The sequence below is a fragment of the Pseudonaja textilis genome, chromosome 1 (assembly GCF_049901715.1).
Source record: "Pseudonaja textilis isolate UNSWEBS1 chromosome 1, rPseTex1.2, whole genome shotgun sequence".
Taxonomy (NCBI): Eukaryota; Metazoa; Chordata; class Lepidosauria; order Squamata; family Elapidae; genus Pseudonaja; species Pseudonaja textilis.
In genome coordinates this window covers 226,117,148-226,133,052 of record NC_141990.1, presented here as the reverse complement: position 1 = coordinate 226,133,052, position 15,905 = coordinate 226,117,148, and the positions used below count along the sequence as shown (strand labels likewise).

General features: G+C 40.1%; 1 protein-coding gene across 1 annotated transcript in view; it reads left to right on the top strand.

Moving 5' to 3' along the window:
* Positions 1-7,288: 7,288 nt before the first annotated feature.
* The window catches only part of LOC113450210 (calcium-binding protein 2-like), a 25,649-nt gene continuing 17,032 nt past the window's right edge, over positions 7,289-15,905 (top strand). Inside the window, exon 1 of the mRNA XM_087920787.1 lies at positions 7,289-7,753. Coding sequence (XP_087776913.1) covers positions 7,376-7,753 — 378 coding nt within the window. The 5' untranslated portion in view covers positions 7,289-7,375. The remainder of the gene's footprint in view (positions 7,754-15,905) is intronic.

The following is a 15,905-nucleotide window of genomic DNA, read 5'->3' as shown; positions in this document are numbered from 1 at the left end:
AACATACTAAGCCCCATTATAACTGATGTGTGAACCCGAATGCTTCTTCCAATTACAAAGTATTAGTTTGTGCAGCAATTGTGCCTGACAGAAGAAGCAATGGGAAACTGCTGGAGTGTTACCTTGTGCAACATAAGACCAAAAGAGACTACAAGAGGATAAAACTCTTAAATGAAAATCACTCATAGCTGAGATTAAGAATGCAAAGGATGAGCCTTAAACTGGCTGTTCCCTCAGGCCTTATGCCCTGATGTTGCATAACACCATCTGATTGTGTGATATGTGTTACTGGCCTGGGGTTTGGTATGTTGCTTCTGCAGTTTGTTTTTATTTCTCTGTCAGCTGTCCAGAGTCACTTGATGAGTATGTGATCTTAAAATAAAAGCTTTTTTTATTTTTAAATGAAGGAATAAAATAAATGTTCACAGATGGTGACTTTTAAATACAATTGTCAATTGAGATCTTAATGTTACAATGTGTTGAAACATTTAACTGCTTGGGAATTATATCACATGTCCAGAAAATCTGCATGCATCTGAAACAAACCAGTCATTCAATTTAGATGTTTATTCTATGGCTGAAGAGTATGCTTATAGACATTTTATTTTGTGCTTGTTGGTCATTGATTTGTGGTTTTTATTTATGTCAGAATATTAATTATGGTCTGCAGTTACAGTAAATGATGCATGAAGACTCACCTCAACCTAAAGACAAGGAATACATACTTTTGAAATTAGTGGCAACCTTTGTTTTAAGTATGATTCAGTGTTACCATGCTTAAGGACACTTACCAGAAAAAATGAACTAGTACCCTTTTACAACTTTAAAGTATTTTTAAAAATGAATTTTACAAGCAGCTAAATGTCTGGGGTAGTCCACTTTGATTCCAGGGATAGGGAGATGCATAAAAAGGGAAAGTCAATCTCACCTTATCCTCTTTATTCCAAAAGAAATTCCCATAGCTTTGCAGGGGCTGCAAAACCAGAGATAGCTTTGTAACTGCTTCAGCCTGTGCTGATTTCTTGGGGGACTAATTGCTACTTTATCATAAGCTGATCAATAGTCTGGGTTCAAACAACATACCAAGTTATGCTCAGCTGCTTTTCCAAGAAAAAAAATGCTTAATGGCATTTCATCTATTTACAAGGTTATATTTCCAGATTTAGAGCAGTAAACTCAATCTCTGAATGGTTTAGAGATGGTTTAGCTTTGCTGGCTGAGGAATTCTGGGAATTGAAGTCCACAAGTCTTAAAGTTGCCAAGCTTGGAGACCCCTGGTTTAGAGGAGAGTTCCCCAACCTTTCCAGCCTTGCAGACTGGTGGAGTGTGTATGTGTGGGGATGATTCCGGCTCCATTTGCACAAGCAACATGCATGCCACTCACACAAATGGCACCCGCATGCACATGCTCACCCACTGCTAGCACAAGCGGGGATGCATGTGTGTGCTTGCCCACCATATCCGTGGCCTGGTTGTAAATACTTCAAGATCCACTAGTGGGCCATGGCCCAGAGATTGGGGACCCTTAGTTTAGGGTATCACGTAAACATGATAACAGAATATCCTGTGGAGTTGGAATGTCTGTAGAATTTCTCTTCTAGTCTTTGCCTCTTGGAAATTCCCAAATGAATCAAAAGCTTCTGGTATATGTGCTTGCTTCAGATCTTTGCTCTGGACGGAAAGCACAAAGAGGTAATATATAGAATGTGAGCAAGAAAGATAAACCTATGGAGCAAAACATAAGTACCGAACCGGTAGTAACACCGGTTGAATCCCACCCCTGACTTAACGCTATAATATATTTTACTACATTTATTTATTATTTCTGCTCCCTTCATTACTATTGACAGAAGTTGACAATACAAAAAGCAGTGAATGTGATGGACCACAAAGAGAACCTCATGGGATGTTACAACACACACACAAATATCAGTGAGATCCATTTTCGCAAATTTTGAAAGATGACTACATTTGAGTTTTTCTGCTTTACCTATCATTCTGTGGGAAGAAATATACATCTGGTTCACTTCCAAGGAGGATAAAGGCACTGGAGACAAAATGGAGACTGGAGGATGATTGGAAAGAGGGTCCATTTATTGATGAACAGGACCACATGTTCATCGTTCTGGTGCAGCTGACCACATGGAGTTGACACTGTGGTGGGATTCAAAAAATTTTACTACCGGTTCTGTGGGCATGGCTTGGTGGGTATGGCAAGGGAAGGATACTGCAAAATCCCCATTCCCTCCCCACCCCACTAACCTGCTTTCCAGCTCCGTTCTCCTGTGCAGGGCAACAAAAGAAGACCCAGCCAATCAGCTGGGACTCGGGAGGCAGAGAATAGATGGGGGCGGGGCCAGTCAGAGGTGATATTTGCCAGTTCTCCAAACTACTCAAAATTTCCACTACCCATTCTCCAGAATACCGCCTCTGAGTTGACAGGGGTTTTTTATACCTTCTCTTGGGCTTTGCACTTGAGCTACCTGTTCCTGTGTATGAACATGTATTCTATTGGCTGTTGTCAGGCTCCCATGGGGCCATGTAAGGTTTATGTCGGGGTTATAGCTGGCTCTATAGGCAAAATACAAATCCTAGGTGTTTGTCTGAGCTAAGTTTGGTTGAAGTTTCTGAGGGTGATGCAATAATTCCTATCATAGCTTAATAGCTTTTTCCTGTGTTGGATCTTGAGTGAAGGCTAATACTACCACTTGCCTTTGTTTCAAAATATCCTGTTTTGAATGGATTACCAAATCTGCATTTCTGAAAGCTGGCCTCAGTATCTGCTGGGGGGGCAGGAAGATTGAGTCTGCTTTCTGTCTTTTAAGAACATGTTTCTCCATTTCTCCTTTAGGAAATATAATAATCTGCCCTTTTTCATATTCCTCAAAATATTTCATTCTTTTAGGAGGGAGGTGGCTTCCCACAATTCCAAAGACCAGGTTTCAAAACTCTGTCCATCCACTCTGTCCCTCCCCATGCCATTATATTATAGTTCTTTGGGAGAAAAGAAAAGAATGCCCAAGAACTGTAGGAAATGTATTGTATCTTGTGGCCAGGAAATGCCAAGTTGATCCTACCCCCTACGAGTTACCCAACTATACTGTCAACAGAATCGTTAGCAAAGCAGACCCAATTTTACATACTGGTAGTTTGAAACTGTTCTTTTGAAAACTCCAGGAATTCTGCAACAGGAACAGCAGTGGGATTCAAAAAAAATTACTATCTGTTCTGTGGGTATGCTTGGTGGGCATGGCTTGGTGGGCGTGACAGGGCGTGACAGATATTATAAAATCTCCATTCCCTCCCCACTCCTTGGGAAAGGCAAGGAAAGGATACTGCAAGATCCCATTCCTTCCCCACCCCACTAACCTGCTTTCCAGCTCCATTCTCCTGTGCAGGGCAACAAAAGAAGACCCAACCGATAGCTGGGACTCGGGAGGAAGAGAATAGATGGGAGTGGGGCCAGTTAGAGGTGGTATTTGCCAGTTCTCCAAACTACTCAAAATTTCTGCTACCGGTTCTCCAGAACTGGTCAGAACCTGCTGAATACCACTTCTGAACAGGAAGGACCCACGTAAAAAGCTGTATGCCAAGATGAGTAGGAATAAAGAGAGAGATAAGATTATCCTTTAACCTCGATTAAAGTTGAAATTTGAAAAAAAAGAAGGATTTTCCATGTAACAGATTTGGACAAAGGTAACATCTGTTCCAAGGTGCATCTATTCCCTGTACTACAGGAATGAGAAAAAGTTAAAATCTGACCATGCTTTATCAGTGTTTAACTTTCTGGAGATTATTATTTCTCTGCAATCTCAGGCAAATTGGAATTGCTTTATATTAGAGTTATTTCTAATTAGAGAAGATTGGGATCATCTTGGGATCTGCTTAAACTGAGAGCCTTATCTTTTCTATATCTTTATTCATTTATCTAAAATGCTGGCTTTATTTCAGGACTGTGTGTTCAGTAGCATTTTATTTTTTCCCCTCTGCTACTGATTTTTAAAATTAAATGTCTTTATGCTTTCTCTTTTCATTTTTTGAAATTAAGATTTGATTTGATTTATCTGTGGACATATTACTCTGATTATCCCACAAAGGAAGTGAGCAAAGAACACTGATTACTCTAGTCACATACCTCAGGGTTTTAGGGCTAGGACAGGGCTACAGGATTTATTTTATTTTTAATTACCTTTTCCTTGGTAATAAGATGCCCAGACTGCAGGAATCCTATCTCTCTTACATACCTTGAGAGTTGCTGGGAGGGGGGGGGGGATGCTAAGGATAGGTAGTCCTTTACTTATAACTAGAATTGGAATTAGAATTTCTGTTGCTATGTAAAGTAGTCATAAAATTAGTCATAGCCAATTTTATTACCATTTTTCCACTGTGGTTAAGTGAATCACATGATCATTAAGGGTTAAGTGGATCTGGGTTCCCCTGTTAACTTTGCTTGTTAGAAGCCCACCTGGGAAGGTGGCAAGCGGTGATCACAGGTCCCTAGGACAAATACTTTTGCCAAGCGACTGAATTCTGATCACATGACCATGTGGAATCTGTGATGATTGTAAGCAGGATGAATGGTTTGAAAGTTATTTTTTTTTATTGCAGTTGTAACTCTGAATAGTCCCTTAAATGAATGGTTGTAAGTGGAGAACTACCTTTGAAAGCAACTCCCTTAAAGGCAGATGGTGGCACAGAAACCGCATAGAAAAGAAGGAAGCCAAGGGTGTGCAGTCTTCTGGGACACAAGGCTTGAGTTTCAGCCATGCTGGTACACCTACAAATGCAGATGTCACACGTATTTGAGATGGGATGGTTGTCTCAAGATTTGCCACTGGAGTCCCAGCAAGGTTGGCTTACTGTCAGCGTTCCAGAAAAACCCAGCTCCAATCAAAAACTCAGAGACAGGCATTTTCTCAAAAGTTCCTTTTATTGGAGTAGGTATACTGGCACATCTGGGAAAACTCAAATCTGAGAGTTCCGGGTTTTCCCTCAGTAATTAAAAACAAAACAAAACAAAACCCTGCACCCATCAGTCCATCACATGGCCCGATCACATTCCATCCCAACTTGAGACATCCTTTCAACTATGCCTCTTTCAGATGCAGGAACAACATGACCTTGACCGACAAGAAGAATGCTATTATGTCTAACTACATATGCTCTACTAAATCCCCCCTCCCAAATTCCCAAGCTCAGGAATGTGGCAGCATGGAAGCTTCTGGTTCTAGTATGGCTTCCAAAGCCATATTATTCCAAAGTATTTTCCAGCTGTCTGAAGAGAAGGACCAAGCATTTCCATGGAAAGAAAGACCAATCCTAGTTCAAAATCTCTGACAGAGATTTTGCTCTAATGTAATGCAAGACACCAGGCAAGCAGGGTGAGAATCTTCTAGTTACCACAATTGACAGACATCACCAGGCCAGATCTGAGACACACAGCCAATTGTTGAGGTCATGACCTTACTTGAGCTACCTGCTTTCCATCTCTTTCTCCCTGACCTTCCTTGCAGAATTGTTGTGAAGAGAAAGACCCGGGGATAGGGAGCGTAAAAGAAATCATATCTAGGTTACAAAAATTCAGACAACCTGTAGATGACAATGAGATTGGCGTTTGCTCTATTCCTCTACTGCCATGATACTGATTTTTGCAGCCCAGATCACCTAGCCATAAATAACTGCATATGCATAAATATATACCTATGGATACATCAAGCATATAAAGATGGGTAAAATGATTGACAAGTAGATATTGCGTAAGGGATGCTCTTCAACAAAAAGATGTAGTGATGGAAAACTTTCCTCTGGTACCTAAAGCAGTTACAAGTACACAAATCCTGTCCCTGTAAATATGATAACAGTCCAGGTAAGAAAATAGGCCCTGTAAGGATAGGATAAATCATGTCTAAGCAACTGAGACTTGTTCTTTAGTTCTTTCTTTCTGCTCTTGATTTCTCTTAGGTGAGCCACAGAACATTAAGACCTCATCCAGGACTCTTGGCATTGTCTGAAAGAGCTAGGTGAGGTCTGGTTACTCTTGAACTGGAATGTTGCCAACTTTCCACTAAATAAATCATGAATGGTCTGCTCAACAGTCCCCATGGAGCATTGCCATTCGCTCCCTTCTGCCATTCAAAGAGCCAGGAAGGTAGCCAATGCCGCAGGTGGGGTCCAGCTTTGCTGAAATACAATCAGCTTTCTAAGCTGAGAAAGGGAAATGGGCATGTGTGAGTGAATCATATGGACAGTAAGACTGTCGGAAGCAAATGCTGGTATGAGGAGTGAAATGGAGAGAACAGAACAAAGGGGAAAAAACCCTAGAAATATCTAAACGTTATGCTGGTCTATCACCATAATAAAGATTTGCCTTGTTTTGCTTTGCTTTGATTCCTGAACAGATATCTCAAGCAGCAAGCAGGGGTCCAGAGAAGGCAAGATAGTTTTATTAAATACTTTCTTTAAAAAAAAAGATGACTAGCAGGTAATTTTATTTTAATGTCAGGGTATTGTTTCAGTCTCTTTTCTTTACTGCATTACTTTAAAAAATAAGTAGATATTATGTAAATGCCCAGAGACTCAACAGTGTTGCTCAAACTGGCACTGAGACCTCTTGGGTTTCCTACTTCAGGGAGTTATTTTACCTTGTTTGCATCATTAGTGAAAAGCCAATCTGGACCGGGTCATATGTCTGACCTGATAAGCTCAGATTCCCTCTACGTCCTCCAGCTTCAATCTCACTCCTTACAATAATAAGATGACTTGATTAGGTTTTGATGGAGAGCGGGGGTGAGCTGTGGCAGAAGCTGAGGTCCACTCCTGCTCCCATGTCAATCCCCGGCCCTGGGAAACACAAACAATGCCTGAAAGAATGAGGAGATAAGGGAGGGGAAGAAAGTATAGGAAACAGGGGAAAGAGAGGAAGGAAAGAGTGTTTAATGTGGGTAGGAAAAGTGGTCCCAGGAGAAGGAAAACATTGCAGAGAAAAAAAAATTAACGGGAGAAGCAGTAAGAAGGCATATGTAGCTAAAAGGTATTTTGAAATATTTGCATTATTTCAGATCTAGAAATATAACACTATGGCAGTCTGGCTGGGAGTGTGTGCCTTTGGAGAAGACAGATGCCAGCAGAGTGGCTCACAATAGAGTGGCAAAGCAAGTAGCCTAAGGAACAGAACTGAAGCAACTGGAAACAGGAGAGAAAGAGTTAGGAATATAGGTCAATGACACACAGGATGTGCCTAGGAGAATGGGAGCCAGAGAGGAAGGCCACGGCTGTGGGAAAGGGGGCTGGTCCTTGCCATAGATCATCTTCCCCAAAGAGGGAGTAAATAGCAAGAGCTCCGGAGGAGGACTGTAGTTCTTTGGCAGTCTTCAGCATGTTCTTTTTTCTTCGGGAGACCCACCGACTGAACAGTGAGACATCACACTTGCAGGTGTCTAGTTCCCGACGTGGTGCCCAGAGGCAGTCCAAGGGTGGACACTCCCGAAGGATGAGCAGTCGGTCCCATGAAGAAGACCGGCAATCCATGCAGCAGCCCAAGATCAGGAGCACTTCTGACCCTGCCTCAACCACAGCCTCCGGACCCCTCTCTCACACCTGCTCCCAGTTGGGTGATGGAGCAACCTTGCCTGCAACCAACCCAGAGGACAAGCCGTTGGAAGAGGCTGTCAGAAGGACCAGCATGGCTCACACAGAATATAAATGCCTAAGTATCAGGGATATGGAGCTTATCCTCACCTCTGTCTTTGGGCAGGTAATTAAAAAACTGGGAGCAGATGGGGGAAACCATGACAAGGAAGAAGACTGGGCCATGCCAGGAAGAGGAGGGGGCTAAAAGTCAGGGAATTTGTACTTGAGGTCCAATGGAAGAAAAGCTCAAATAAGAGAAATTTCCCAGTTATCCATATTCTACCTTCTATTATTGTAGGGTTTTAATATATATTATCTTTTTATATTAAAAAACAAAACATTCTAACTAGGCTTTTTGCCCCTTCTTATTTTTTTCATAGCTAAAAAACTTGCTTTCCTGCAATGTTCCAAGTTAGCCCAGGGTCTTTCAGCATTTGCTATGTTGGCTGGGAAATTAGCCATATATGGAAAGTCATAGACTTATTACTCATTACTCTGAGATCAGCTGAAGACATCTGGAGGCCAAAATCTGGTGATTTTTTTTTTCTTCTCATCCTGAAAATCCTTGTGAAGGAATTCCTAATCGGAAGGATTGGCCCTTTCGGTAATTTAAAATTGTACCAGTTTGAGATTGGTGGTGCCCGCATCCAATACTGTGGGGGTTTTGGTGACAACTACCAATTTAGCTCTTCCTCCTCCAAAAGAAATGAAGACAATTTTGCTGCATATCTGTTGGAGCTGTGAGTAGATTGGTTTGCTATTAGTAGAAATGCCTCCTTTTTCTTTTTCGCCCTCACACTGTGAAAAGCAAATTCAGTGAATGAAGAATGGGGTGGACGCAGGGGTGGGATTCTACCAATTCACATCTATTCACTAGAACCGGTTGTTAACATTCTAAGCAGTTCGGAGAACCGGTTGTTACAAGAAATTACTGGCCTAATCCTGTAAGGAAGACAGGAAGGAAACATTCTGGTGTTGCTTACAGAACTGCCTCTCCGTTAACCCTTATTACATTCTTGGCAGGACTAGACTTCCTGTCTCTGGAACTTCTCTGGAATTTTTTCCCCCTCCTTTGCTGGTACTTTGCTTGTGGGGAATGACCATTCAAAGTTACAATGGCACTGAAAAAAATGACTTATGACCATTTTTCACACTTACGACTATTGCAGCATCCTCACAGTCATGAGAGACCAGGCAAGGAGATGCGTGCCTTGATGTGAGTGATATTGAGTTGGCCATGCCCAGCCAATAACATGACCACCAAGCCATGTCCACCCAGTCACATGACCACCAAGCCATGCCCACCAACTAAGCCACACCCACAGAACCGGTTGTTAAAAAATTTGAATCACACCCCTGGGTGGAAGGAGCAGGAAGCAGGATAGCATCTGGCCACCACTGATCTAGTCCAACTCTCTGCAGAAGCTGGAGAGTTTATACCGTTTCAGACAAGTGACTATCCAGTCTCTTCTTGAAAATCTCTAGTGATGAAGCATCCACAACTTCTGAAGGAAAGACATTCCACTGCTTAATTGTTCTCACTGTTTGGAAATTTCTTGTTAGTTCTAGGTTACTTCTCTCCTTTATTAGTTTCCTTCAAATGGTTATTGTCTTGCCTTCTGGTGCTTAAACAAATAGTTTGCCCCCCACCCCCCAAAAACCCCATCTTTGTGACAGCCCCTGCTATCACATCACCCCTAGTATTTTTCACTAGACTAGACATACCCAAGTCCTGCAACCATATGTCCATATGTCTTAGTCTCCAGCTGACTAGTCCTCTTTGCTGCTCTTTTTTGCACTTTCCAGAATCTTTTTTATATTGTGGTGACCAAACTGGATGCTGCTGCTACACACTGTTGGCTCATTTTTAAGTGATTGTCCACTTGAACACCAAGATCCCTCTCACAGTTACTGGCATTGAGCCAGGTTTGACCTAGTCTGTACCTGTACAGTTGATTTTTCTTGCCTAATTTACTTTGAATTTAATTTTGTTAGACAGGGCCCAAAGTTAAGTCTGTCAAGATTCATCTGGATCTTGAGCCTATCTTCTGGGTGTTGGCTATTCCTGCCAGCTTAGTGTAATCTGCAAATTTGATGAGTTCCTCTTCTATTCCCTCACCTAGACTGTTTATGAAGATGTTGAAGAGTACTGGGCCTAAAACTGAACCTTAGGGAACCCTGCTACTTTGTTCACTCCATATGGATGTAGTTTTGCTGGGGACTACAGGTTAAATATGGTTTGTCAGCCAGTTACAAATCCGTCTGGTGGTGATGCTGTCCATCACACATTTTTCTAGCTTACTAAGAAATATGTTGTGATTTATTTTGTCAAATGCCTTACTAAAATCTAAATATATGGACCGGGAGCAATGGGTTGAAACTAAACCCTGGCAAGACCGAGTGGCTCTGGGTTTGAGGTTCGTTGGCTCAGGGAGAATTGCCATCTTTGGTCCTGGATGGGGTGGCACTACCCAAAACAGACCCTGTGCATAATCTGGGAGTTCTCCTGGACTCATGTCTCCTGCTCAAAGAGCAGGTGATGGTCATGGCCAGGACGCCCTTCATGCAACTGTGGGTTGTGTGCCAGTTATACCCTTTCCTTTTCCAATCCCTACTCACAGTCACTCATGCCTTAGTCACTTCCCCTCTTGACTATTGCAATGCTCTCTACATGGGGCTGTCCTTGAAGAGCATCTGGAGACTCCAGTTGGTGCAAAATGCAGTGGCCCACACAGTTTTGTGCAGACCCTGGTGTGCACATGTATCACCTGTCCTGCAGGAGCTGCGTTGGTTGCCGATTTGCTTCCAGGTGCAATTCAAGGTGCTAGTTGTCACCTTTAAAGCCTTTTGTGGCTTGGGACCAGGTTATCTGAGGAATCGTCTTTTGCCAGTTAAATCTACCCGACCCATCAGAACAGGGAGGCAGGAAATGTTGCAGGTCCCATTCCGGAGGGAGATATACCTGGTGGGACCCAGAAGAAGTGCCTTCTCCATGGTGGCTCCCTCTCTCTGGAACATCATTCCTGCAGAGATTAGAACGGTCCCCACTCTAATTCTCTTCTGGAAGGTGCTGAAGATCTGGTTCTGCCAGTGGGCCTGGGGAACCCAGAGCGGGATGGAGCCCTTTAAATGGTTTGTGTGACCTGCTGTCTCTGGAGAGGTAGGTGGGGGGTGATTTTATTATATTAATTTATTTGATTCTTCTTACTAGTTTTACTGTCTTAAATGTAGTTTTATAACTTGTAAGCTGCCTTGAGTCACCATGGGCGGATAGGTGGCAATATAAATCCAATAAATATATAAATATATACTATGTCCATGGCATTTCACTGATCTGCTAAATTTAGTCACTTTGTCAAAAAATAAAATAAGACTTGTTTGGCATGATTTGTTTTTGATAAACCCATCTTGGCAACTGATTATAATTTTATTTGTTACTAAATTTTTGCAGATTTGTTGCTTCATTATCTTTTCCAACACCTTTCCAGGTATTGATGTCAGGCTCATTGGTCTGTAATTTCCTGGATCTGTTTTTTTTTAAAGTTAGGAATCACTGCCACATCAGTTCTTTTCCAGTCCTCAGGAGTTCCCATGCATTTCAAGAACACTGAAAGATGTGGATCAAAGGTTCTGTGATCACATCTCCCATTTCTTTCAAAACTCTGGAATGTAATCCATCAGGACCCAGAGATTTGAATCTACCTAGAGGTGACAGGTGTTTTCTTACCTTATTTTTGCTTATTTTAATTTGCATCTGTAGCCTGTCTTTTATGGTTTTGTTTTTGATAAGTTGGTTTGTATTTTCTTTTTGAGTGAAGACAGATCAAAGAATCAATTAAGCAGTTCTGCTTTCTTTCTACTGCCTGTTACTTCCTTGCCATGTTCTCCGATTAGTGAATCAATTGTTCCTTTGACTTTTTTTCTTGTTTTTTGTGTTGCAAGAAACTTTATTTATTGTTTTAGACATTCATTGTAAGTCTTAATTCATTCTGAACCTTAGCTTGACTAACTTCATTTTTACAGGTTCAGGCAATTTGTTGGTATTCTGCTTTAGTTATTTGTCCCACTTTCCATTTTTTGTATTTATCCATTTTTTTCTTTCAATTGGTCAGAAAGTTCTTTATGCATTCGTGCTGGGTTTTTTCTTGGTTTTCTTGCATTTCTTGATTTTCTTGGTTGAGCCAGTCTTTCCTGGTTTTGATGCTGCTTCGTGCAGTCTAAAAATGGGGTGATATATGAAGCTTCCTTGTTAATGTCCTCTGGGGTCCTATACTTCCTGAAAACTGTATAATCTCTTGGAGAAAACATACCCAAAAGTGAACAAACTTATCACCGCACATTGAATTCCTGAGTGACCTGTTTCCCTTTGTATCAAAATCAAGTTAAGGTATGTAATTACTTCTTCACAGAACATGTTAACTTTAGGGCATTGCAAAACATGTAATGAAATGTTATTTTATGACATCTCCTAGAAACACATATTCTTTAATTCTTTTCCTATATCAATACAACGGGCATCAAGACATCTGAAATACTACTTTTTGGTGAATAATCTACTGAATCAACAGTAAAGGATCCAATAGTCAAGAAATGTGCCTCTGTAATGATATGAGGAAATGACTTTGGGAGATTGGGGAAGAGATACTTCCTAGGGAATGATCAGATAAGAGGGGGCATAGCCCACAGTTGCATAATGTGAAGAGACTCAGTAAAGGAACCTTCCTAATTTCTCAGGCTGTAAAAGAGATGGTGGGAGATTTGCACTTTCAGGCGTACAAGATTCTGTTAATGTAACCTTACAATAAACTAGCCTTAGTTCATCTGGTCATGTTTCCTGTCTGATCAACTTAGGAAGTATTTTATGAAAAAAAAAACATATTCAGATTCCAGGATATGTCTATACCTGCAATTAGTGGTGGGATTCAATTTTTTTTTACTACCGGTTCTGTGAGCATGGCTTGGTGGGAGTGGCAGGGGAAGGATACTGTAAAATCTCCAGTCAGAGGTGGGATTTGCCGGTTCTCCGAACTACTCAAAATTTCTGCTACCAGTTCTCCAGAACTGGTCAGAACCTGCTGAATACCACCTCTGCCTGCAATAACTACAATTGAATAGGCAATGGCTTTCCCTGTGACACCCTGTGAAATTGAAGAAGCAAGAAAGAAAGAGTACTGATGCTTTTGTGGTTGGAGAAATTTACTGAGAAAACCATGGACAAATCAACCCAGAGTTCTCATTTGAGGCACAACTGATCGGCTGAAATGATCATATTTGGGATATATTATGTTTGCTCTTTTGAGAAGGGTATAATGCTAGGAGAAGGGAGAGGAGAGGTAAGCAAGATGGACAGATTCCATTACTTTATTTGTTATAATAATTTGATTCATTGTATAAATCTGCAAATTGTCTCTGAACAGATGAAGCAAGTCAATTAATGTGATTTCTCTGACATAGCACTTCCACTCTTTTTTATTTTTAATAAAGTTTTATCTGGGTTTTCACACACAAAATACAAGTAAAACATCTTTTTTGAAAATAGCATGGTCCCGGGTTGAACTTCTTTATACAAACACAAAACTCAATTTCATGCTCCTTTTTGTATTCTATTCCATATCTTATACTATTTTACATTTTCTATATAGTTTTTCCCCTCTTTTAATTTTCTCAATTTTATTTTGATTATCTCATCTCAATTCAAATCATTATATTTATACTTTTGTCTGTTCTGTTTCAATTTCATATTATCTTTTCTCATATAAACAAATTTTCTCCTGTAGTTACTAATTGGAGTATGACACCTTTATATCTTTTAATTACATCCATTCAACTCTTATTTAAACTTCAATATATACCCTAAGTTTATGACCTTGAATATAATACATAATACATAACTTCCAATCGAATTCTACTTGGCACATTCTTATAATACACACTATATTTTTTTTAAAAAAAGAAAGATTGTAAATATATGTAATTATAAACCCTCATTCTATTCCAGTTCAGTTCTATCATTAATAATCATTAAAACCATAACATATTTAACACTTCTTTTCAATTAAACATCATACTTCCTTAAAAACACATATAATCTCCATAATTAATTTTTCCCTTATTTCTCTTCACATATGTTTTATAAATCATTAAATATACCCTTTGTTACATTTATTTATTGACAAGCATTCCACTGAATTACGATAGCTATTTTATTAGACATTTTAATCATACATTGTTTCATATTTTCTAAAATTATTTCTGCTTTTAATATAACCATACTATCTTATGTACCTTTGCAGAATCCCCTTTTCCATTAAGTTTTCACCCATTACCTCTAAATAGGCCCTGTTTCTCTATATTTTGCTTCTGTCCTTTATAACTTCTTTTCCTTTCTTTCTTCCCTCTCATCTTCTCCCTCCCCTTTTTACCCCCTAGTCTCTCTAGTTCTAATTCTCTCTTCTGCATTTCCCTCCTCTGTTGCTTTCTGATTTTATACTTATTTTTCACTCTATTTTTTTTCGGAGTTGTTTTTCCCAATCTTAAACTTTCCATTCTCTTTCCCCCCTTTCCTTTTTTCCCCCCATCTAAAATTACTTGTTCATTAAAGGTGGCTTCTTCTTTGTTGCAATCTTCTTGTTCTGCAGGCATTTCTTGTTGTGCCTCATAATTCCAAATCTCCATTTCTAAAAACTGAAATATGAAGGTAAAAGAACTTCTCCTTTCTTGTGCATCTTCTTTGTACTTTTTAAGTTCCATTTTCAGTTCTTCTAAAAGTGGAGCCATTTAAAAAAGTTTTAAACAAGCACCCGATTGATTTTAATCATTCAAAACAATAACCAAGAATCCAGAAATCATCAAGTAATCCAGATAGTCCCGAGTTATATCTTCTTATTTCTTTTTCGACTTTCTCTTCCTGGGGTTTTTGTTGCGATATTTCAGTTAGAATGTATCTTTTGGAAGTCTTGTTGAGATTTTGCTGTAAGTTCTTTTTTAATTCCAGGCAGTCTCCTCCCTTCCAGATCCTACCCTTTTATTCTTTTTCTCTTCTTTCCTGTTTTCAAAAGCTTTTAATTATCCAGAAATCTTTATTATTCCTTTGACTTTTTATTTTCAGCATTAAATGCCTATTGATGTCAAAGTGGATTTTTTTTCCAATTTCTTGCTTAAGTCTCTTAGCTGTCAGCATAGGAAAAGGAGAAAACCAAATCTTTTCCCTTTTCTCTCTCCTTCGCAGCTTAAAAATCTTCTTAGGGAACAATGTTATTGTTTTTTAACAGTTTCAATTCCAGGGTACCTTATTTGTTGCTTTTGCTGTTTGACCCGGTCAACCAAAACTTTCTCTTCTTATCTTCTTCCTGCACATTCTTTTCTGGTCGAGTTCTTCTTTGTGGTGGCCATTTCTGACCACCGCTGCAACTGCCTTTGGGAAATGGGGTAATGGCCAGCTGGGGAGGAGAGATGCGGCTCTCCTCAACCCTGCTGGCAATCTCCCCCCTCTTCACCACCTCTACGGGGTGGCTTAGCCCTGAAACCAGCTGGCTCGGGGCACTCCAGCGGCGAGCATGGATCAAAGCCTCGCAGAGACGAGGCTTCGGTCTGTCGCTGAAGAAGCTCAAACTGGAAGTCCAGCACTTCCACTCTTAAAGCTTTCTAATTTTTCTAATGTAAACCTGAGACTTTCCCATGTGTTATATTAGAATTTTCAATAAGCTAGGGAAAACTACTTTGTGTTAGAAAGGCTTTAACTACTTAAACAAACAAGCCTGAATCTCTCTGCATGCTTCTATGACTCACAAAAGTTGATCAGATTGTATGACCCAAATGTACTTTCAAAATAAGCCTTTGATTTGTATCAATTTTCATAAATGCTACAATTGTACTTTTATTTCCAACTAGGGAATTGTTCAGACAAGATATTGTTTTTCCATTTGTAATACCTCTCTCCCAATATCTGTCCTGAATTAGTATTACTGAATTATTTATAATAGATGTTCAGCTCTAGTGAGAATGGACTCTTGAGTATCTAAATACAGTGGATTTTTTTTACTAGCTGATTCAAATCTTGTGCCAGTTGTATGTGCTACCTTGTATGTCCAACGATGCCGGTAGGGCTACAGCATCTATACTCAATAGAAGCAGTCTATCCTTGGTGCAAATATTTCAAAATACAGATGATTGTCACAGAGGAGAGTATGGCCACATATACTCTGACAGAGAGAGAGGTCTCTTTTTATGAGCCAGGGATTCTCTGTTTGCAGGCCCCTGGTGAGATGGGTTTTTGG